At 37.3% G+C, this 23,887-nt stretch overlaps 3 protein-coding genes across 4 annotated transcripts in view; 2 read left to right on the top strand and 1 right to left on the bottom strand.

Annotated features, from left to right (window-relative positions):
• Positions 1–239: 239 nt before the first annotated feature.
• LOC107654946 (ATP synthase subunit s, mitochondrial-like) lies at positions 240–4,402 on the bottom strand. The gene is made up of 5 exons (XM_016442284.1): positions 4,308–4,402; positions 3,958–4,063; positions 2,489–2,697; positions 1,317–1,488; positions 240–621 (listed from the first exon to the last, which is right to left on the bottom strand). The coding sequence occupies exons 2-5, from the start codon at positions 4,059–4,061 to the stop codon at positions 507–509; spliced, it is 600 nt and encodes a 199-aa protein (XP_016297770.1). The 5' UTR covers positions 4,062–4,063; positions 4,308–4,402; the 3' UTR covers positions 240–506.
• Positions 4,403–4,440: 38 nt separating this feature from the next.
• LOC107654945 (L-2-hydroxyglutarate dehydrogenase, mitochondrial-like) lies at positions 4,441–11,565 on the top strand. Its single transcript, XM_016442283.1, has 10 exons — positions 4,441–4,686; positions 6,269–6,384; positions 6,466–6,617; positions 6,703–6,834; positions 7,991–8,153; positions 8,238–8,272; positions 8,355–8,522; positions 8,604–8,761; positions 10,614–10,745; positions 10,856–11,565. Exons 1-10 carry the CDS (start codon positions 4,595–4,597, stop codon positions 11,049–11,051), a joined length of 1,344 nt encoding a protein of 447 aa, XP_016297769.1. The 5' UTR covers positions 4,441–4,594; the 3' UTR covers positions 11,052–11,565.
• Positions 11,566–12,254: 689 nt separating this feature from the next.
• The window catches only part of LOC107654947 (son of sevenless homolog 2-like), a 20,658-nt gene continuing 9,025 nt past the window's right edge, over positions 12,255–23,887 (top strand). The window contains exons 1-12 of one of the 2 annotated variants that reach the window (XM_016442286.1): positions 12,255–13,080; positions 15,092–15,217; positions 17,470–17,601; positions 17,687–17,851; positions 19,823–20,029; positions 20,156–20,299; positions 20,409–20,519; positions 21,941–22,039; positions 22,127–22,254; positions 22,340–22,995; positions 23,143–23,224; positions 23,471–23,593. In XM_016442286.1, the coding sequence (XP_016297772.1) occupies positions 13,006–13,080; positions 15,092–15,217; positions 17,470–17,601; positions 17,687–17,851; positions 19,823–20,029; positions 20,156–20,299; positions 20,409–20,519; positions 21,941–22,039; positions 22,127–22,254; positions 22,340–22,995; positions 23,143–23,224; positions 23,471–23,593 (2,048 nt within the window). In that variant the 5' untranslated portion in view covers positions 12,255–13,005. The remainder of the gene's footprint in view (positions 13,081–15,091; positions 15,218–17,469; positions 17,602–17,686; positions 17,852–19,822; positions 20,030–20,155; positions 20,300–20,408; positions 20,520–21,940; positions 22,040–22,126; positions 22,255–22,339; positions 22,996–23,142; positions 23,225–23,470; positions 23,594–23,887) is intronic. The other variant, XM_016442285.1, reaches the window with a different exon arrangement.

Raw genomic sequence — 23,887 nt, forward strand, 5'->3', positions numbered from 1 at the left:
ACATCATGATCTTTTTGTTGCCTTTAGGAGCGGTGCTAATAATTGCGCCACTGAATTGCACCAAATGCCAAATTCAATGTGATTTGCAAACGTGTTAAAATAGATGGAAAATTAAATCGTTTTTGTTTGTTTTCAGAGTAAATCATTAAAGATCTTTCTGCAACATATATTTGTTTCTATAGCTTCTTCATAAGAAACGAAACAAGAAGTGTATGAAGAAAACAACAACAAAACTGTTGAAGATTTATTGATAATGGCAATATAACATTGTTCAACTGCCCGGGGTGGTCTGACAAAATTCCATTTTGTTGGATCAAAGCTAATTCGGTGTTGTTGACTGGCCTCTAAGGCAAAGGAGCTCTCTGCATCCATCCTTGGGATGCTCAGTTGCTTGGATACTGTTGCCACAGCAGTCATGGACATCAGCCAGAGGGCTTGTCTGGCCTGGTCATAAAGCTGTGAAAGTTGTGGTTTTCCAAATGCGCTCTGAGGAGCGCTGTGATTGGCTAAGCAAGGTCCAGTTCTATGGTGAGTCTGGGAAGTGCAGTCTGGAGTCTGTCCACAGTCTGATCTTTATCTTTTACACCAGGCAGATCACTGAGAAGCAGCCACTCCAGTTTCCTAATACACACACACACTTATGGTTTCAATAGCAGAAGCCACTGATTTTACTCTAGTGACAAACCAATATATCAGCCAGGGCTGCGCTTCTCAAAAGTAGATCATTAAAACCTTTGGCAGCAGTGGTCTCTATGATCAACTTAGAGTAAAAAAAAATTTTTCTTCACTGGAACAGATTTGGAGAAATTTAGCATTACATCACTTGCTCACCAATGGATCCTCTGTAGTGAATGGGGGCCGTCAGCAGTCCAAATAACTGATAAAAAACATCACAATACATGCAGATTTTTGCTTCACAAGATTTATTTACAGACAATTTGTTAATTGCTGGATTATTGTGATGTTTTTATCAGCTGTTTTGGACTCTCATTCTGACGGCACCCATACACTGCAGAGGATCCTTTGGTGAGCAAGCGATGAAATGCTACATTTCTACAAATCTGTTCTGATTTAGAAAAACTCAACTACATCTTGGATGGCCTGAAGGTGAGTACTTTTTCAGGAAATTTTCATTTTTGGATTAACTATTCCTTTAAGCTCACACTGCTTCTGGGAAAAGCAACCCTGGCTGATTCACCAATATTTGGTCATTTGAGATGATCAACATCATCCAATTACCATGCCCATGTGGCATACACACAAAATTATGGGCAATAATGAGAGCTAAACTGAAATAAAAGATGCTGTTGTCATACCTGAGGTGATGAAGAGTGATGATTCCTTTATCTGTCACGTTGCCACAGGAAACCATCGTCATGTTCTTTAAACTGTCCTGCAGTGTCTTTATTTGACTCAAACGCTCCAGACAGGTGTCTTCTATATAAATACACTTATTGAACCTGATTTCCTCTACATGCTCAAGACCCTCTAAACACAAAAACAAAGGTGTGTTAGTACCAACAATTCTTTAGATGCCTTTGGTAAATAATAATATAATCCAAGTGGTCAGCAACCTTTCTTAACCTTTTTTGAAAAAATTAAAATTATATATATATATATATATATATATATATATATGTGTGTGTGTGTGTGTGTGTGTGTGTGTAAAAATACATTTGAGGTCAGTATATTTTCATTTATTAAGCAGGGATGCATGCATTAAATTCATCAGTTGTGCTGATTAATATTTTTGTGGAAACTGATACTTTTTTTTTAGCACTTTCAATCAGTTATTTTATGTAGCAGAATTTCATACATATTAAATTAAATTATAATTACATATTAAATTACATTAAGTGTCAATGCCATTGTGTTTTACTGAATATTTTGATTTATTATCATTGCTGTCTTCTGCATCCACAGAAATCCTGAATACAATGCAAAATTGCCAAGCTCTGATATAATCAGTTGGTCAGCATATTACTAGGTGAAACAAGCAAGTTATGGTTTGGCTGGTGTTGTCATATTGAGTACAGTAAGAGTAGAAATGTAAACTGTAGTGTACTGTATAGTAAAACTGGATTTGTGAAAAGACTATGTGAGTGAAAAAGAAAGAGGACTGCACTGTATCTGTCTGTGTAAAACACCCCTTAGCTTTACGTCACTTTTTCCCCACAACTGAACCTCTCATCCTCACCTGTGACACACAGACAGTGTCTCAGTGTCACACACACATGGTAGCGTCCTCACAAACTTTCCCTCTCTGGGGTCTAATTTAATAAATAATGCAAGACTGTTTTGCTGAAGCAAATGGAGTAAGAGATCTTAGAGTTGAAGCAGGTGCTTGACCTTCTCCATTCACTGATGATTTCATTAAATTTGTATAGGTAATGTCACAATGCTAAAGGTTAAAAGATAATTCTGCTACATAAAGGTAACAGGGTCAGGGCAGTGAGAAGAGTGTTTATGAGTTTAATCGATCACTTACCCAGATGATCAAAACCACGATACATGATGCAGGACTCTGTGGCATCAATAGCTTCTATCCGGTAGCGGCCCAGCGGCCCAGTCGGGAGTCCGTTGTAGTCGTGCTGCCAGCGGTCGAAACCACGGAACCGGACTTTTGCACCACATCTCAGGAGCCATTCGGCAGCGGCTCGATCAGGACCCACTGCTTTAATACGCTCATAATCAACTCTATATTGATCAAAGAACACAACAATTACGGATCACTGCATCTGGAAAGCTGACGTGACATTTCAAGCAGTGACATGCCATCTAAAACCAGTGACAGACCAATTAATCATCTGCTTTTTAGCCATTTTTGATGGATTGTGCACATTTTCAGTTTTGAATAAACTACCGTTCAAACGTTTGGGGTCGATACATTTTTTTAAATGTTTTTTTAAGAAGTCTTTTATGCTCACCAATGCTGCATTTATTTGATCAAAGATACAGGAAAAACAGTAATATTGTGAAATATTATTACAGTTTAAGATTAACTCTTCTATTTTAATATATTTCAAAATGTAATCGTTTTCCTGTGACCTGAATACATTTCAGCAGCCATTACTCCAGTCTTTAGTGTGACATGATCCTTCAGAAATCATTCTAATATGATGATTTACTGCTCAAGAAACAATTCTTATTATTATCAATGTTGAATACAGGTGTGCTGCTTAATGTTTGTTGAAAATGAAACATTTTTGTCAGGATTATTCGAAGAATAAAAAAGGTAAAATCAACAGCATTTATTCGAAATTGAAAACTATTTATAACATTATAAATTAACATTATAACATTACATAACATGACAACATTATAAATATGTAATTTTTGATCAACTTAATACCAGTATTTTTTTTTTTAAATAAACATAAATAAAATCTCACTTTTGAACTTTTTGCACTGTATATCTTATTTTTTTGTGACTGAACTGTACTAAATATATATTTCAATATTATAGCAGCCAGGAGCAACACAGATTTTTGGCGTGTTGAAAGACACATTTGTTGACCACTATTAACTATTTTGTACAGCATTGTTCTACATGGAACTTTTAAAATAAATTTGCCACACTTCAGGACTGTTCAAGTGAACTGCAGAAACTAAAAAGAAATGATGCACATAAAACATTCACTAGATGCTATTATGTTATCAAGTTGGTGTTGAGTTCAGACTCTAAATAAGAGCTGTTGTTGTGAATTAGCAGGCTTAGATTAGTCTCCATAGGGATTCCTCACTCTATGGATTAGTCATTCTAGGGACTAATTACTCTAGACATTGATTAGTCCCTTTATAGATATTTATGGCTCTCACACTCAACATTGTGTTTGTTGTGATTGGCCTCAGGTGCTTTACAGTCTGCTGTGGGTTGGGAAAGGAAATAAATTATGACATTAGAAAAATATTAAACTAGTTACATAACTGTTGTTTTAAAAAATATCCAAAAATTACTTGTTGAAAACAGCATTGAGCCACCCCCAGAACTCACGACTGCCCCCTGACGCCTGCTTGTGTGCGGATAAAATCCTCCGCGCTGACCAGGTGAACAATCTCATGTCTATGGATGAAATATGGAGAGATAAAGAGATGAGATATCAAAGTATGAAGACGCACTGTTCAATTACACTTTCTAACAGCAGATCGAGCAGAATGATCTGTGTACGCTGATGGTCGTGTCATTGAATATGGAGGACAACGTATTCACTTATCAAACATCTAAATGTAGTAAAGCTACCAGACAATCGGTTCATACCATATACAGAACTGTTACAATCAAATAATGTAAATCCTACAAAACTGACCCTTCGGTTCAGGTCGTTGCTGTTCTGTATATGCGCGGAGTGTCTGTTATTTACATCCTCTGTCCTCCATGCGCCCTCGCTGATCTTTCACCTGTTACGTCATCACGTCTCGCGCTCCCATTGGTCAGTGAGTGTGCGTCAGGGGCGGGGTTACAAAGGAAAGAATCAGCGTCCTAACAGAGAGAAGATTCCTTTACTCGAGAATAAACCGTACCGGGTCACTAGCACTATGATTACACGGTTATAATAAGTCTGTTAGGAAAAGTGAAAACGTAATTTGTGGAATAATGATACGAACTTTCGGTACCGGATCTGTGTGCGCACGCTTATTGACACGGGGATCAAAGTATGCAACGTGCAGAGCTGCACACCACAGCGGGTGAGAATAACAACAGCACTACAGAGTCATTGAAACACTAGTACAGAGTACTCACAGTGACACAAAGTGTTCTGACTGTAGTGCTCCACTATTAAAATGACCTCGGCTGTAGTATGACTTAGTATTATTATTGTTATTGCAGAGTGATACTGTAGTCAGAATGCATTCAATGACATCAGTTAAGGATGCACCGATATTAAAGTAAAAAGTTACCAAAAATGAACATTCTGTCACTATTTATTCACCCCCATGTCGTTCCAAACTTGTATTACCCTCTTTCTTGTGTGGAACGTAAAAGAAGATATTTTGAAGAATGTTGGTAACCAACAGCTTTGGTTACCATTGGCGTCCATTGTATGGAGAAAAAAGGCAGAGATATTTCACAAAATGTTCGGGCTGTTCCATAGATGAAGGAAAGTCAAAAAGGTTGAAGCTGTTCACTTCTTTAAAGTTACGGACAATAACTGGTAAATGGCTGATATTATTATTTTTTGTCTAAATAAATTAAAAATAAAACACTACAAACTAAAATCAGACATCTTAAATGTTACAAATGAATTTAGGCATCACAGCATTATAATAAATTATATGAAAAAATAGATATTTATCATGCAGTTTTCTTTTCTTTTTTTACAGTAATATTAAAGGGGTCATATGATGCGATTTCAAGTTTTCCTTTCTCTTTGGAGTGTTACAAGCTGTTCGTGAATAGATAAGATCCCTAAAGTTGCAAAGACTAAAGTCTCAAACCCAAAGAGATATTCTTTATAAAAGTTAAGACTCGTCCACGCCCTCCTAAAACGCCTCGTTTAAACACGCCCCCACATGTCTATGTCACTGTGTGGGAAGATTTGCATAACACCGCCCAAATGTTCACGCAAAGAAAGAAGGCGTAACTTTAATTCTCGCTGTAGTATTGTTGCCGCCGCCATGTCGTGAAGACGCTGTGTATTTCGTTGTGAAAGCGAAACTACTTTGTTTGGCCTTCCAAAAGAGGACACAACTAGACATCAGTGGTTAAGTTGTATTTACAACACTGTTCCGGAACAGTCCAAACCAAATATTCAGATGTGTGCAATGCATTTTACGGAGGACGAGGACTGTTTCCTGATCCTGGGAGAGTAGCCTCCAGTGTTCTGACAAATAATGCTGACCCACAGCCTGTAAGTACATTTTTGTAAGTACGTTTTCATATTCAAAGGATTTGCCACTGACTATTCAAACGCGAGTTTTGAGAAGTGTAGAGCAGTGCTAGTTGTTTGTCATTTCTCTGATCACAAATGCAGACATGGTTTTATGTTTACGTGGCGCGATGCAACGCAACGCGTAAAAAGACAGTATAAGTCATTATAATCAGTAATTATGTCCCCACTGGATGCTACAAATGCCTCGATTGTAATGGGTTTTATTGGTTTTGTCTCTTTATTGTTTTTTTCCGTCACACGCTTGAGGTATTCGGCCAATCACAACGCACTAGATAGCTGGCCAAAAGGGTAATCAAAATGTATAAATAGAAAAGATGATCATGCACAGTTAAATATACAATATCGGATTACTAATATTATCCCATTATATTGTGTAGCTCATTTGATGTTGCTGTTATTGGTGGAGGGATTGTTGGACTGGCCTCTGCCAGAGAGCTGATCCTCAGGCACCCAAACCTCACCTTTACTCTGCTGGAGAAAGAAAAGGAGCTTTGTAAGTGCGTGTTTGTTCTAGATACTTCTTCATATCTGCCCTGATTTCATATTCATTTATTTTGTGTATTCCTTCCCGCAGCTCTCCATCAGACAGGTCATAACAGTGGTGTGATCCACTCTGGGATATACTACACACCAGGCTCTCTGAAGGCCCAGCTTTGTGTTCGGGGAGCCATGCTAACATATCAGTACTGCCAGAAGAAAGGTGTGCCTTATAAGAAATGTGGCAAGGTGAGAATGAGCATAGGCCCCCATAAAACCACAGATACCAAAGAGATTTGTTCCTGTAGTATCCAGTGTGTGTGTGTGACTTCAGCTTATCGTAGCAGTGGAGAGAGAGGAGATCCCCCGTCTGAAAGCTCTATATCAACGCGGTCAGGTGAACAATGTACAAGATCTCCGTCTGATTGACGCCAAGGCCATCCGAGAGAAAGAGCCGTACTGCAGGGTGAGTGACACGTGTTTGTGTGTTAATGAAAGATAGGGATCATAATCCATTGGTTTGATCAATAACCAGCAGATTGCTAAAGTGCTGTCATCAGGCTGTCATTTACCTGATTCAGGTGACCTTAGGCCTGCTGTTTCAAACACTGAAATATTAACTAATTTATGACTATCATATATGCATTTATATTTTGTATAAGCTCAGTGGTTACGATGGTCTATGTTGAAGCTGGCCCTCACATACACTACCATTCGAAAGTTTGGGGTTGGAAAGATTTTTTGATGTTTTTGAAAGAAGACGACGTCAAATTGCAGCATTTATTTTATTGAAATACAGGAAAAATTGTAATATTGTGAAATATTTTTACAATTTAAACCAGCAGTTTTCTATTTTAATATATTTTAAAAATGTAATTTATTCCTGTGATTGCGAAGCTGAATTTTCAGCAGTCATTCAGTACTCCAGTCTTCTTCAGTGTTACATGATCCTTCAGAAGTCATTCTAATATGATGATTTGGTGCTCAAGAAACATTTCTTATTATCATAAATATTGAAAACACTTCAAAAGTTCAAAAGAACAGCATTTATTTGAAATATAAACTTTTTGCAACATAAGAAATGTCACTTCTGTTCAGTTTATTGCATCCTTGCTTAATATGTCCTTACTTAAAAGTATTGTTCCTTTTTAATACTTTATTTATTGGCATTTATAACAAAATATATAAAAAATTGCAGCAAAAAGGAACATTAAAATAACAATCCCACATTACTTTAAAAATATTTTTTAAATCCCATTTAGACAGAGACCATCCAAATGTCAAGAAATGTAACTAATCACTGTTTGTTTTGTTTATAGATAATATTTTTAAATATATATAATACTACAATAACACACTATAGTGTGACTTTTAGTCATTAGAATTTCTGTTTGTCCAAGATGAATAAAAACAAATAGTTTCACAGATTATATTAGCAAATAAAGCAGAATTTCAGTTGTTTCCCTTAAAGCCCCGGAAGTTGCATACTTCCAGCCAATCAGATCTGCTGGAAACGGCTGATTTCAGCCAACCTGTGCCATTTTTGTGTAGAATATGGATCAGTCAGTCAGAGAATGGACTGTACATGAAATAACGTATGGTATTTTTTTGTTTATACACAGGGCATCATGGCATTAGACTCTCCAAACACAGGGATTGTTGACTGGCAGTTAGTAGCTCTGACCTACGGTAAGGACTTCCAGGAAGCAGGTGGCACTGTGATAACTGACTTTGAAGCATCTGACATTAAGGTGGCGGCAGAAAGCGCAGCTGGGAGTGCTGAAGGTGAGTCACGTGACTAGCTCAATGTCTCAGACCTTCTTTTTTTTCCGTTAATATTACTGTGTTCATCCCTTTATGTCTGTTTAGGTCTGAAATATCCCATTATCATCAAAAGCTCACAGGTGAGAAACTGATTTGTGTGAATGGTGTTTTTATGATCTTTTGGGTTGGTGTCTTTCTTAGTATGGCTGTGTTTGTGTGCAGGGGAAGGAGGTGAGGTGTCGGTTTGTGTTGACGTGTGGAGGCCTTTACTCTGATCGGCTGTCTGAGATATCTGGCTGTAGTTCAGAGCCCCGTATCGTTCCCTTCAGAGGAGATTACCTGGTGCTTAAGCCAGAGAAAAACTACCTGATCAGGGGCAACATCTACCCTGTGAGTAGAAACACCCCACACAAACACATAATACACAGATATATGAGAACGTGTGTTTAAGGACTCTGTTTGTGTGCTGAGGTGCCAAACCCACGGTTCCCGTTTCTTGGATTCCATTTCACTCCTCGTATGGACGGTAGCGTCTGGCTTGGCCCAAACGCTGTGTTGGCTTTTAAACGAGAGGGGTATAAACTCTTTGACTTCGACACACAAGACTTCATTAATGCGGTCTCCTACAGGTACAGTGAAATACACTTTTGCATATAGAACGTCAAAAGTTTGGGGTCAGTAATATATTTTTTAAAGAAATTATCAATTTAAATTGATCAGAAGCGACAGTAAAAACATTTACAAAAGATTTCAATGTCAAAGAAATGCTGTTCTTTTGAACTTTCTATTCATCAATGAATTAAAAACAAAAATATTAAGCTGCAGCTGTTTTCAACATTGCTTATAATAATACTAAAATTAAAAGCATTAGATCAGGATATTAGACTGATTTTTGAAAGATAATGTGACACTGAAGACTGGAGTAATGATGCTGAAAATTTAGCTTTGCCATCACAGGAATACACTGTGATTTCTACACCATCTGAAAACTAGAATAAATAAACTTTCCATTGATGTACGGTTTGTTAGGAAAGGACAATATTTGGCCAAGATACAACTATTTGAAAATCTGGAATCTGAGGGTGCAAAAAAAAAAGTTGTCCAAATTAAGTTCTTAGCAATGCACATTACTAATCAAAAATTTTGTTTTGATATACTTAGGTAGAAAATGTACAAAATATCTTCATGGAACATGATCTTTACTTAATATCCTAATGATTTTTGGCATTAAAAAAAAATCTATAATTTTGACCCATACAATGTATTGTTGGCTATTGTTGCAAATATACCCGTGCTACTTATGACTGGTTATGTGGTCCAGGGTCACAATTACATTTTAAAATATATTAAATATATATATATATATATGTATATGTGTGTGTTTTTGTGCTTAAAATTTCTACATATAATATTTTAGACCTTGACATAACTATAAAAATATGTGCTCTTTATAGAAAGGCCCGTTAATATTTTTTATCTTTATATTATTGTAACATTTTATTATATTTTAATATTTTATTAATTTACATTTCTCTTTAATGTTTTGTTCATTTACATAACTTTTCCAGGTCTTGAAATCACACCTGGTTGTTCAGAGACGTTGAGATTGTACAGTTGTTGAGGAGGTGAAATATCTTGATTTTTGTAAATATTTTTTTTTAGTTTATTTTAATGCTTGTCATATTTAAAATGTGATGCTGGACCACAAAACCAGTCTTAAGTCGCTGGGGTATATTTGTAGCAATAGCCAATTGTACATTGTATGGGTCAAAATTATCGATTTTTCTTTTATGCCAAAAATCATTAGGATATTAAGTATAGATCATGTTCCATGAAGATATTTCGTAAATTTCCTATTGTAAATATATCAAAACATAATTTTTGATTAGTAATATGCATTGCTAAGAACTTTTGGCATTAAAAAAAAATCTATAATTTTGACCCATACAATGTATTGTTGGCTATTGTTGCAAATATACCCGTGCTACTTATGACTGGTTATGTGGTCCAGGGTCACAATTACATTTTAAAATATATTAAAATAGAAATCAGTTATTTTAAATTGTAATACTATTTCACAATATTACTATTTTTACTGTATTTTTGCTCAAGTAAATGCATGAGCATAAGATACTTAAAATAAAATAAAATAAAATAAAATAACAATAAAAAAATATTACCCACCCCAAACATTTCAACAGTAGTGTACACTCATATTGACACATTCTCATACATAGAGTGCACTTAAAGGAATATTCAAGGTTCAGTTTAGCTCAATTAACAACACTTGTGACATAATGTTGATTACTATCAAAATGAATTGCACCCAGTTTTCTAGGTGAATTATCTGTTACAGTGAGACACTAATGATGGACATGGACTTACTGAACCCAGAATATTTCTTTAAATACATAGGTTTGTTCATACTAGACAGCTCATGGAATTAAAAACAAGGCCCCTTCCTCATGTGTGTGTATGTAGGGGTCTGCAGAAGCTGGTAATGAAGAATATTGTGTATGGAATGGGAGAAATATATAGAGGTGTGTTTACCAGTGCTCAGGTAAAGAACCTGCAGAAGTTCATACCTGAACTGAGCCCCAGTGATGTCCTCAGGTACAGACACACAAACACTCTATTGAGAAAGATTATAAAAGTCATACATATTCTCATTTATTATCACAGTTGTCCTGCTTGTAAAAGTTTGAGCATGTTGGTTTGTGCAGGGGGCCGTCTGGTGTGCGTGCACAGGCTTTGGATGCTGAAGGAAACCTGGTGGATGATTTTGTGTTTGACGGTGGGAAGGGAGAGCTGGGCAGCCGGATTCTGCATGTACGCAATGCCCCGTCACCCGCTGCGAGCTCCTCCCTGGCCATCGCTGAGATGATCGCTGATGAACTGGAGAAAAGATTTCAACTGTAGACATACCTCAGATGACGCTGCCATAACCTTGATTACACTCTCACTCTTATACTTCAATTCAGAGGATAAAAGAATAATTATAGAAGAAGTTTTACTTTTATACTAGTGCGGAACAGTAATGATGTAAAGAGATTTCTGGTGCTCTTTTCTAATGCATCTTCTGAAAATGATGCAGATTTTAGGAAATGTTGGGTAACTCTTGTTATATCTTTGTAAATCTGATGATTTGTGAGGAAAAAGTCTTAAAAGTAACTGCCTTAAAATAATGTACAAATGTAGTTGCCTCTTAAGAGAATGCATTCACTCCATATCTGAATGACAAATTCTTTTAGTTGATGGGTCTTCAAATTATATCTGACCTCTAATGTCTGAAGGAAGTTATTTAAAAACAGCTCTTCTGATTTGTTCATTGTAGAACCATTGTCTATAACAATATTTGAAGGTCTGATTCTCCTTGTATTTGTAAATTAAATTTCCAGGATTCCAGAAGTTATAGAAGCTGAATGTTCTTTAGGGATCCTATTGTCTTTAACCAATGAATGTACATTATTTTTACAGTTGTATTTTTGATTAGTAATATGCATTGCTAAGAACTTAATTTGGACAGCTTTAAAGGCGATTTTCTCAATATTTAGATTTTTTTGCTCCCTCAGATTCCAGATTTTCAAATAGTTGTATCTCGGCCAAATATTATCCTATCCTAACTAACCATAAATCAATGGAAACCCTATATATTCAGCTTTCAGATAATATCTAAATCTCAATTTCAAAAAAATCTAAATAAATCTTAAGGCCCCTTTGGAGGTTTCCTGGTTGAGAACCCCCTTTCTAGAACATAATTTGCTCAAGTTTACCCATAATAAAAAGTGTTTACATGATTTTACGTGACCATTCCGCTCTTGACCACACGATGGTAGTGGGTTGCTGGAAATGTCGGGGCTTTCTAGATTTATAGTAACTGAAATAATCGTGAAAAATAATATTTGGAAGTACAAATGGCAAGGCGCTACGGTCTATTTAAACTTCTATTTAAACTTATTTAAGATTAATCAGTGCCGTTTACTGAAAGTCAAATACAATAGTTTAATTGTTTAAATACTTTTGGAATATACGCTTGAGTGTATGTGTGTTTATTGTTGCCAAAATAAGACGTCGCATGTATGTGCTATGTTGCTGCACTCATTCGCTGGTTCCCTCCCTCCGGCCTGCGCAGATGCGGGAAGCGCGCGCAGTGAGCACTGAGCAGCTGTGATTACACCGTCATGGACACGAGTGCACCACATCGGAGTTGAATCGGGACGTTGCCAACAACAAAAACAAAGACATTACACACCGAATTTTCGTCGGATTACAGCGGATTCAGGCGTCGCTTTTGTGACTGGAATATGTCCAGCAGACGAACTCCAACAACATGACAGTGTCGCGCTGGAGAAACTCCTGCTCCCGCGCTTCATGAAGAGTCTCGAGGCCGCAGAGCCGCCGCGCTGCTCCGCCAGATGTGCTGCCGTTAACCGCATGCACAACACCGCCAGACGAACACCAGCCTGACGACACTCAACGCTTGCTTTTAACATTTCCCCCTCTGTAAAAGACATGACATCGGCTGTCCTGTTTGGGCGAACTGCCCGACTAGCATGTGCGGCTAATTTCGGTGTAACGTTATGTTAGCGGCTAATTAACGCACGACGACCGCGACACTCCAACGGCTGTCAGGACAGAGACCCAGACACTTTTACACTCTTTAAAACTACTTAATTTGATTTACAAACAGTTTTTCCCCACAGAATGAGGTGTTTCACGTGTCGGAAAGCCTTGCTGGCCCGTAAATGTGGTAGAGTTTGAGTTTGTTTTGAGTGTGCGTGCGCGCCGTGAGAGCGGCTAAACCTGGGTGGTTGTTCCCGGAGTTGGGAGCGCTCGGGGCCGATGCGGAGCAGCGCGGGCGGCGGCCGCAGGCATGCAGCACGACTTCGGCTCCAGCGAGGAGAACAGCGCGAGATGGCGAGGCCTGTTCGTGCAGGCGCTGCGAAAGGTACTGACCCTGTTCGGTCCGCCATTCACACTTCTCGTTATGTTTATATTGAATCTCAAGCGTAATGAGTGAGTTTTAAAAACTATCTCTGCAGAACTGAAATCTAGAGTTCTCTCGTATGATGATTTGCACAGCTGTGCGTAGTGTCTGCTTTGAGGTGTTCCTGAAGGATGCGGCTGTGCAAGATGCAAATAATGTTTCTTGAATTATATCATGGCCTAAACGCCATACAAGCACGGTTTCATAGTTGACACTTTGACACGACATGTCCTGTCTAGTGTCTAGTCTGGAGAGTTCAGTTGGTTGGTTTTTACTTTTTGATGAGCTTTACCTTTGACCAATGAGTCCAATGTTTAACTATCATGCAATGTTAACTTAGTCCTTTAAAAAAAAAAAAAAATTACACTATGTGTGTATGTATGTATGTGTGTGTATATATATATATATATATATATATGTATGTATATGTGTGCATACACACTAATTTATTTTTTTTGTTGTTTTATTTAAGATTGAGGGATTGCAGGGATTCCCTACCAGAATAAATGAAAAATGTATTCCAGATCTCCCTTCTGTTTTGTTCTTCTCACTACTGCAAGCAAAATATCTCAGTACCATCAGGGGACCGTGGGAGCAGATGGTGTGTGTGAATGTTTTTGGTTGTGAGAGAAAGAAAGATTTAGGCTGCATCTGATCTGATGCTGAAAATGATTTTTGCTTCCAACCAAACAATCCCTTAGAAATAAACGTGAAGTGAGTGACACACTGAAACTGAGGCAAATAAAGAACTTGAATTATAAACAACATATTCACAGATCATTACTTGAAGGGAAAGTTCAACAAAAAAATGAAAATTAATTTACTCAGTAATTTACTCACCCACATGTCATTCCAAACCTGTATGCCTTTCTTCTGTGAAGCATAAAATAAGATACTTTGAGAAATCTCTGTCTGGTTATTTTACAATGGAAGTCAATAGTAACCAAAACTGGTTACCAACATTCTTCCAAATAATGTGTTCTGCAGAAGAAAGTCATAAAGGTTTGGAACGATATGAGGGTGAATAAATAATAACAGAATTATCTATTAGTCGATGCTCTGTTCCATGTAAGTTATATTATTCAAACCTACAGCGTCAAGATGTAAATATACAAAACATCGCTTTTAAATATCATCCTGGATGTTTTTCACTCTGGACGTACACTCACTATCGCTCACATCTCTCATTTTCTCTGCCTGCTCTCCCATTCTCCACATCAATACTTTTCTGTCTGCTACTATCATCCCCCCATCCCTGGAGAAGACAGAGGGGTAGAGTGTATGTTTGTATCTGCGTGTGTGTGTATGTGTGTTGTGGGGTCCCAGTAGAGTAGCTCTCAGTGCCTAATGGAGGACGGCATGTAACCAGACACTAGAGCAGAGAGCACACGCCATCTCTCATCTGTGTATTTGTGTGTGTGTGTATGTGCTTGCATGCATTTGCTTTGTGTTGTCAAGCAGTATTTCACAGTTTGACTGCAGAAGTGGATTAAATCTGTGTTTAAACCTGTGCTTTAACCTTTCACCCATCATAACACAAATGCTAATTTTTATTTTAGACTGCTACTGTTTGCACTCTCTCTCTGACACTTTTTCTCTAACTGGTTTTGCCACACTACCTGAACAGACTATATTCCTATTTCAGGACACAGCCCAGTAAGGTGGGAGGGGGATAAAATAGGAAATTGTTATTTTTTTTGTTTCATTTGTCCACCAAACTGAGAGCTGAGAAGGTGTGTGCGTGTCTGCATATCAGTGTGTGTATGTCAGATGATGTCATGCTGCCTTTGTAATAGTGTGTCTATCTATAAATGTGTGAGAGAGCTGTGATCAGAGACCAGTTTTTTTTTTATAACTATTTATTTTTATCGTTTTTTTTTTATGTGCACTTGTCTTGGTGATACCATTCAAATGCATCTGTGGTTCAGTGTTAGAAGGAAGTTATAACTTTGTTCTGTTTTTATATGTGCAGGTGCAGTTACAAGTGCATCCAAACCTGTCGGCTAAAGAAGATGCGCTCCAGCACATTGAGGCACTCATACTACAGCTCCTGAACAAGCTGTGTGTTACACAGCCCAGAACAATAGCTGATGTCGAGGTACACATACAGACATATCAGTGATAGGCGGTGTTATGGTTTACTATATAGTGTACTATAAGGAGAAATGTGTCAACTGGCAGCAATTGTGCTATACAGATGGTGCTATTGGTGGGGATGACTGCTTTACGTTATTTACAGTGGCAGTGATAAAGATACTTGGAGCAATGTAAAAAATATCGAGTGGTACGTGTCCTAAACAATTAAGACTAAAGCGTGCAATTTGCATAATTTTCAATTGAGGTGCCTGATGTATGTCTTCAAATGAGGCTCATCCATTCAAAATCTTCGAGTTTTAATTCTGACCTGTGCTGGCAAAATTAGTCGGAATGCGCACGGGATAATTTTGAGCTACATGCAAAAAATAAGTGAAAAATGTCAAATTTGAGGTTTTCACAAAAATGAGTTCATTAAGCCCTCGTCTAGCAATCCCAATGCTCCAAATAGCAATTAAACATCTAAAAGTATCTTTATTTGTACGTTTTCTGAGAGGAGTACCTTTTCTCCGCTCGCTTCTCACGCTGACTGTTATCTGAAGTGTGTACATAAAGGCGCTTCCGACTGCACGCGATCCCGATACACATATACACAGATTTACAGTAGGCTAAATATATTTTAAGTATTCACGCAAACATAATCTGTTATATCTTAAGTGAACGTTTGGGGAAAAATATCGGGTGGCTAACATTATATTAGATCCGTGGATTACACTATGTCTTAAAGGGTTAGTTCACCGCAAAATGAAAATTATGCTGTGTTTTACTCACCCTCGAAGCATCCTAGGTGTATATGACTTTCTTCTTTCAGACGAATCCAGTCGGAGTTATATTAAAAATTGTCTTTGATCTTTCAAGCTCTATCGTTGTACTCAGCGGGTGTTGCATTCCTTCGGTTCAAAAGACGTGAAATAAAAAGCACCCTTCCACAAAAAAAAGTGTCTCACACAGCTCCGGGGGTGAACAAAGGCCTCCTGTAGCGAATCGATGCGTTTTTGTAAGAAAAATATCCATATTCAAAACATAATAATCACTTTAATCTAGCTTGCGCCAACAGTCCTACATGGAAGCAGTTCCGGGGGAATGACGTATGGGGTCAGCGCTGCGCATGCGCCTGTGCATTTCGTGAAAACCAACGTTTGTTTACAGGATCAAAAGAAGCAAAGTTTCCTTACTTTAGCAAAGGAAAACAAGTCTCCTCTTGGCTTATATCGAAATCCTCCGACATTCTTCTTTACAGCATAATTTTCATTTTGCGGTGAACTAACCCTTTAATATAGGCTGTCTGTTGCATTAATGTTAATCAAACAATAATAAAAAAGAGGGAATCACTTTCTGCTCTTGATTGAACTGCTTTTGTAATTTTAATAATCAATTTTATTTGTAATGAGCACACTTAAGTGATTTTTACATTTTACTTTATTTTTCTTACTTGAATGCTTATGTTTAGATGTCAAATGAAAAAAGTAATACACTATACACATGTTTCTGTCTTATATTTGTTTGTTTTTTTGCATCTGTCCTTATTTATAATAACAAACATAAATTAAAAATAGCTATATTGTGATTATTAATCTAGTAGTGATTATTAAGAAAAGAAGTGGAGGTTGCTAGGTGATTTTGCTTTGGAACCTTCAGAAAACTTTAAATCAGTTTTTCTCTAAATTTACTTTGCCGACTCCATCAACTTCAAACAGGTGTAGATCAGTCATTTTTCGTCAGATTCCAACACATCATACAACATTTTGAAGGTCTTTTAATGGAGAATGTAAGAATAACTCATTTTTGAAAATTTGCTCATTGTGACTCATTTTGCCAGGACAGGTCACAATTTTATTTTCAGTCTCTTGTTTTTAACTTAAATATTACATCATTTAAAGATGTTTTTGCACTGATGCAGACATGTCATCATTTTTATGAAACATTAATATATATATTTTTTTTTTTTGACTTTATGATAAGACAGTTTAGACTTGACAAGAAGTGAAGTGGGAGAGAGGGGGGTGGTATCAGGAAATATCCTCAAGCTGGGATTCGAACTCAGGACGCCTGTAGCGCAACAGCGCTGTATGTTGGCGTGCTGCCCACAAGGCTATCAGCGCCGTTTGAATCATATGTTTTTATGAACATAGTAAAATCATGAGATCCCCATGACCTTGAATAGTACCTGACAGTTAGACACAAATACATGCATACAATCAGGAAGTACGTGTGACTGATCAGCTTTGTCACCTTTGACTTGATGTGTAATCACAGGATCGTGTCCAGAAGACGTTCCCGAATCCCATCGATAAATGGGCCATGGGAGACGCTCAGGCTGCGATAGAGAAGCGCAAGCGAAGGAACCCACTGCTGCTGCCAGTCGATAAGATACATCCACTACTGAAGGTGCGAAACCCTCAAACACATACTCAACATTCACAAACTGCTAGCTAGCACACAGAGTAACACATGGCTGGTTTTGTGTGTGTAGGAGGTGCTGGGTTATAAGATCGACTATCATGTGTGTCTGTATATTGTTGCTGTGCTGGAGTACATCTCAGCCGACATCCTCAAGCTGGCTGGAAACTACGTGAGCAACATTCGACATTACGAGATCAGCCAGCAAGACATCACTGTCTCCATGTGTGCTGACAAGGTCAGAAATGTGTGTGTGTGTATGTTTTTAAAAAGTTACTGATTCATCATGTCTATATAAATAGTTGTTGTTTCTTGAAAGGATGTTACGAGTGAAATTACTGAAGAAATTAAATTTAGCGATGACATAAGACAATTAATGCAACTGTTTATTTTTAATGTCTGAAACATGGAGACATTTTTAATCACTAATTAAATTCTAAATTAAATTAAATTAAATTAAAAGATGGACAATTAATTAAGAAACGGCAATTAAGTCATTACAACCCTCCATGGACACCTTGGCAATTGAATCGCCATCGCCATGTAAATTTATTTTAGTTTACTTGCCAGACTGATATACTATATGCATGTATGTGTTTAAATATATATAAACACACACACATGCATATATAGTATATCAGTTTGGCGAGTAAACTGAAAAATTATATATAATGTTTGTAAAATGATGGCACAGCTTTTTAAATATCTGAAAGTACATTCTTAACATCAGTCAGTCAAGCATTATATATGATAATCAAGTATTATTTAATGATAGAAATTTAGTAATTAGAATTAAAATCTTGTATGAATGCATGTTAGTGATTTTAACTGAACTTAGGACTGGTGGTGCTGCTTTTTTGGTTATTCAATATTTCAGTAAAAAAAATGGGGAAAAACTAACACTAATACTAATAAGATAATAATAATAATAATAATAGTAATACTTAGAATTCTACTAATAAGAATGATATAAAAATGCACTAGGATTAATGAGCTGATGGATTCATGAATATTAATCAGGTTGTGTGCGTTCACTCGAACTGATTTGCTGAAATCAAAACCGGGACGATAATAAGTGAGCGCCAGCCAATGAGATTGTCGTTTGAGCATTAGTTCTGCCCACCACTCGAACTGATTTGCTGAAATCAAAACCGGGACGATAATAAGTGAGCGCCAGCCAATGAGATTGTCGTTTGCGCATTAGTTCTGCCCACTACCAGAGAACCCGGCAGTTCTTTAAAGCTGAAGAATTCCAAAGGAACTCCGTTATTTAGACAGGAAAATACAGCAAAGAATATCGTTTACATGTAGCGCGTCAATTCTGCATGTTATGTAAGACTCTCGCTCTCTTTGCGTGTTTGTGAGACAAAGCAACGACGAGTCGTGCGCCTTTACACTAGAGTTTACAGTACGTCAAATACAGGTGCGCTGCACATCCATTGAGATGAAATGAAAAATAGCACAGATCGCTTGATGGAGTGAGACTCTGAAGCGCTCAGTCAGTGTTCGGCGAGTGAAAATATATCTGTGCTAAACTTATACTTAGCCTCCAACTCGCGCACTGGTGAGTAAAATCTGAGAATTTATTAGCCATTGGCTAATATTAGACATCATTTAGTCACCCAGAGTGAAGATTTAGTCACATATGCGAGTGATTTACTCGCAATGTAGAGGGTTGTATTATAAGTCTCTGTTACACTAAATTTAATTTGAGTTCATCATATCTGAAACCTGCAAAATATGTTGTCGCTGGCCCTAGGGTCAGTGATAAATCTAGCTCAAGATGATGCAAAGATTTACAAAAAAATCTAATTTAAAATACATGTTAAGTTCTGAGAAATGTTGTTTATATTCATTCAAATGTAATGTTTCTTATTTCATTTTTTATTTATTTAATTTATTTTACTGTGATACCATAATATTGTTATCTTAAAACCAAGTGATCTAAAGTTTTGTGATGCTCATCATTATGGTCTACAGGGATCTGTTATTTTATTTTTGTTCTTGTTGCTGTTATTTTCAAATATTATTATTTTATGCAAAGCTACTCTACTCCATTACACTAAAGAAATAGTCATAAAAGCTTTTTTCTGAATTAGTAGGTCTGAATACCTAGACCAATAAAGATTAACTACAAAAATGATAGTGAATAGTTGAAATTTATTATTTTAATGTATTAACAGTATTGCTTTTGTGTGTGTGCCTTCAGGTTTTAATGGATATGTTCGATCAGGAAGAGGAGATGGGGCTGTTGTCTCAGAGTGTAGAGGAGGTGTCTTCCTCTGGTGTGCTCACATATGATGACCTTGTGCGTCTAGAGATCGCTGAGGAACGTCAGTATCTGCGGGAGCTCGATCTTATCATCAAAGTATTCCGCCAAGCCTTTACGTCCAGTAGCAAACACTTCTCCACTCAGGTGCGTTCTTCTGACCAATCAGAACATGTGAACTGATGTAAATATTCATACTGGCAGGGATAAGCTGTTTGCATTCTTTTTATCATCATTTATTCTCAGTTTTCTCTCTCTCCACTATGTGTGTAGGATGTGGAGCTGGCATTCAGTAATATTCTAGAGGTTCACGAGTTAACAGTTAAGCTGTTGGGTCTTATTGAGGATGCTGTAGAAATGACAGCCGACGGTAGTCCACACCCCCTTGTGGGCAGCTGTTTCGAAGACCTCGCTGAGGTACAGAAACTCATAAACACTCATGAGAGTCCAAAAATGAGAAATACCATCATATGATGTACCTTACTGCGCTGTTAGAAACGTTTGTGTGTATATCTGTTGTGTACAGGAGCAGGCGTTTGATCCCTATGAGACACTCTCTCAGGACATCCTCTCTAAAGAATTCTGTCAACATTTCAACACTCTGATGTCCCGCCCTACGGTTGCTCTGTACTTCCAGGTCAGCACCAACACTGGCCTCTGATTGGTTCATCTTTTTTCTATGGCACGTAACCAATAAATTGGCAATATTAAAATTCTACCATTTTGTCTAAATAAATTCAAAATAAAAACAGTTAATGCTTCACTTTAAATTTATGTGGCACAACATTATAATGCACAGTATGAAAAATGGATATTCATTTTGAGATTTGCTAAAGATTACATTTAACAGTGTTATTAAATTAATAACATATTGTTACGGCAATGATAAACTAAATGGGGAAAAAAATATGTGGAAAGAAACATACACAATTAAATATCCAATTTTAACAGATACCAGTAAATTAAAGTAAATAATACTGGTTGATAACTGGTAGTGTCATTTTAGTATTATTTATATGCTTTTTAACTTTTTTCTATGGCACGTAACCAATAAATTGGCAATATTAAAATTCAAATAATAAATAAATAAATTCAAAATAAAAACAGTTAATGCTTCACTTTAAATTTATGTGGCACAACATTATAATGCACAGTATGAAAAATGGATATTCATTTTGAGATTTGCTAAAGATTACATTTAACAGTGTTATTAAATTAATAACATATTGTTACGGCAATGATAAACTAAATGGGGAAAAAAATATGTGGAAAGAAACATACACAATTAAATATCCAATTTTAACAGATACCAGTAAATTAAAGTAAATAATACTGGTTGATAACTGGTAGTGTCATTTTAGTATTATTTATATGCTTTTTAAGTATTTATTAATATTTGAATTAGCTTTACTGTCATATTTTCAATTTTAGGTTTAAAGTTTTAGTAATATTGTTTTGTGCTTTTTTTTTTGTAATTTTAGTACTAAAACTTATTTTATTCCAGTAAGTTGCCAAGGCAACATTTCTGATTTTCAGTTATATGTTTTAATAGTTTTTCATATGATATTTGTTTTAGTTTTTGTTACCAATAACAACACTGATAATTGATAAATACCTGCATACCTAAAAAATGTCAACCTGTTTAAAAAAAAAAAAAGACAATATCTTCAGACACTGAGGATTGTCTTTTATTTTTTATTTTTTTGTTTCAAACTACTTTATTATTGTAGAGAATTGTGAATTATTTTTGTAGAGATATTGTTTATGTAGGTTAGTGTTGTATGGATCAGTTTCATGTTTGCTTCACTTTTATCCAGTACAGTGCCTCTTAGAAGTGACAAATTTAAAACGCTGCTTTTAGAGTTTTGCTAATTAAGACCTGTTCTTTCATTAGTCGAACTTGGAAATCATATGTACCACATTTTGAAGGCAAATAATCCAATCTAAAAAGAGACTTGTGGGGACAGGGAGAGGGCGGGCATTGGAATCAAAGCCTTCATCTCTGCAGGCATGAGCTCAGATGTTCTCTCTCCTGTGGTGTGTTTCTGTGTGTTTCAGTCAATTGCAGAGGGTTTTAAGGAGGCAGTGCAGTATGTGCTTCCTCAGTTGATGATGGTTCCCGTTTACCACTGCATGCACTACTTTGAACTGTTACAGGTGAGTACTAAGCACACTTCACACTCAGTCAGTAACCTACAGCTGTGTAATGTGTTATTTAAGGTTTGTGTATCATTGTCTCTGTAGCAATTGCAGGAGTGCAGCGAAGACCAAGATGACAGAGAGTGTTTAAAACAGGCTCAAACTGCACTGATCAACCTACAATGCAGCATTGAACGCATATATGCTAAGCACCAACCACGGCGCAAACAAGGGTAACACAAACACCAGGGCTTGCACAACCATGTGTCTGTACCAAATCCCATTTTCATCTTTCTTTTTTGTGACTTTCTTTTTTAGGGAGCCGCTGTATCGGTTATATAGTCGTGCATCTCGCAGCAAGCAGGCAGCGATAAAGCGTATGAATGACATCCAGAGGAGTATTGATGGCTGGGAGGGCAGAGATATCGGCCAGTGCTGCAGCCAGTTCATCATGGAGGGGGCGCTCCTACGGGCCGGAGCCAAGCACGAACGGCACAACTTCCTGTTCGACGGCCTCATGATAAGCTGCAAAGCCAACCAGAGCTCTAGGTTGCCGGGCGCAGGCAGTGGGGCGGAGTTTCGTCTGAAAGAGAAGTTTGTTTTACGCAAGTATCGCATTGTAGATCGTGAGGATTCACCAGAGTTTCGGCACGCATTTGAGCTGGTGGGCCGCGAGGAAAGCGGTGCCGTGTTCAGCGCACGTTCAGCGGAAGAGAAGAGTGCATGGATGGCCGCGCTGGTCACGCTGCAGTACCGGCCCACTCTGGACCGCATGCTGGACACAGTCCTGCACCACGAGGAGCAAGCACAACCGCTGAGGCTGCCGTCACCGGATGTCTACCGGTTTGCCTTACAGGATTCTGAGGAGAACATTGTATTCGAGGAGGGAGCGCAGCGCAAGACTGGAATCCCTATTATTAAGGCCGGGACAGTAGTCAAGCTTATTGAGAGACTGACGTACCACATGTATGCAGGTACAGAATAAAACACTCCTTTAGATCAAAAGGTTTTTAAGAAAGAAATTCAGTCAAAGGTCTCCAAACTTTTGCCTACCAGTGTGTTCATTTGTGTGTGTCCTTGGGTGCCTTTTATTATAAGTACTGTTCTTCTTTTCCACACAGACCCAAATTTCGTGCGTACATTTCTGACTACGTACCGTTCTTTCTGTAAACCACAAGACCTGCTCACACTACTGATTGAAAGGTAAAGCACACATACACTTGTGTCTCACACATGTTGAGTCAATGAGAAGAGGGGAATTCTGTTAAATTATTCACAGCTCTGCCATCACTCTAAAATGTTGGCATGTCCATCTGGGAGTTTGTTGCCTTTTCACGTATTGGTTTGTAAAGTTAACATCGTCTGCTGTTTCTTTTTGTGTTTCCCTTTCATGTTAGGATGTATAGTATATGCATGTGATTTAGTTTTAATTGTTTCCCCATGCTTCAGGATTGAGATTCCAGAGCCAGAGCCATCAGAAGCAGACCGAGAGGCACTTTGGAATGGAGAGCAACCAATGGCGGCCGAGCTTCAGAGATTTCGCAGAGAATACGTGCAGCCTGTCCAACTCAGGTAAAACACACACGTTCTCATAGCACACATATGACACACTCATGATAATATAACAATTTAAAATAACTGTTTTCGATTTCTATTATATATCTTAAAAATGCTATTTATTCCTGTAATGGCAAAGCTTAATTTTCAGCAGCCATTACTCCAGTCTTCAGTCATGTGATCCTTCAGAAATCATAACATTTTATGAAATGTTGATTTGGTGCTAAAGATACATTTCTTATTATTATATACTATACTATTATAACTTAATGAACCCAAAATTTGAAAAGTAGTGTGTGTGTGTGTGTG

The sequence above is a fragment of the Sinocyclocheilus anshuiensis genome, unplaced genomic scaffold, assembly GCF_001515605.1.
Source record: "Sinocyclocheilus anshuiensis isolate Anshui unplaced genomic scaffold, SAMN03320099.WGS_v1.1 scaffold487, whole genome shotgun sequence".
Lineage (NCBI taxonomy): Eukaryota > Metazoa > Chordata > Actinopteri > Cypriniformes > Cyprinidae > Sinocyclocheilus > Sinocyclocheilus anshuiensis.

Coding starts and splice junctions, on each gene's coding strand:
- LOC107654945 (XM_016442283.1), top strand. CDS start 4,595: ATGATACGAACTTTCGGTACCGGATCTGTGTGCGCACGCTTATTGACA. Junction 8,273..8,354: donor TTATCATCAAAAGCTCACAG/GTGAGAAACTGA, acceptor GTTTGTGTGCAG/GGGAAGGAGGTGAGGTGTCG. Junction 10,746..10,855: donor AGCCCCAGTGATGTCCTCAG/GTACAGACACAC, acceptor TGGTTTGTGCAG/GGGGCCGTCTGGTGTGCGTG.
- LOC107654946 (XM_016442284.1), bottom strand. CDS start 4,061: ATGAGATTGTTCACCTGGTCAGCGCGGAGGATTTTATCCGCACACAAG. Junction 1,489..2,488: donor TCGTGGTTTTGATCATCTGG/GTAAGTGATCGA, acceptor TTTTGTGTTTAG/AGGGTCTTGAGCATGTAGAG. Junction 622..1,316: donor ATCACTCTTCATCACCTCAG/GTATGACAACAG, acceptor TGTGTGTATTAG/GAAACTGGAGTGGCTGCTTC.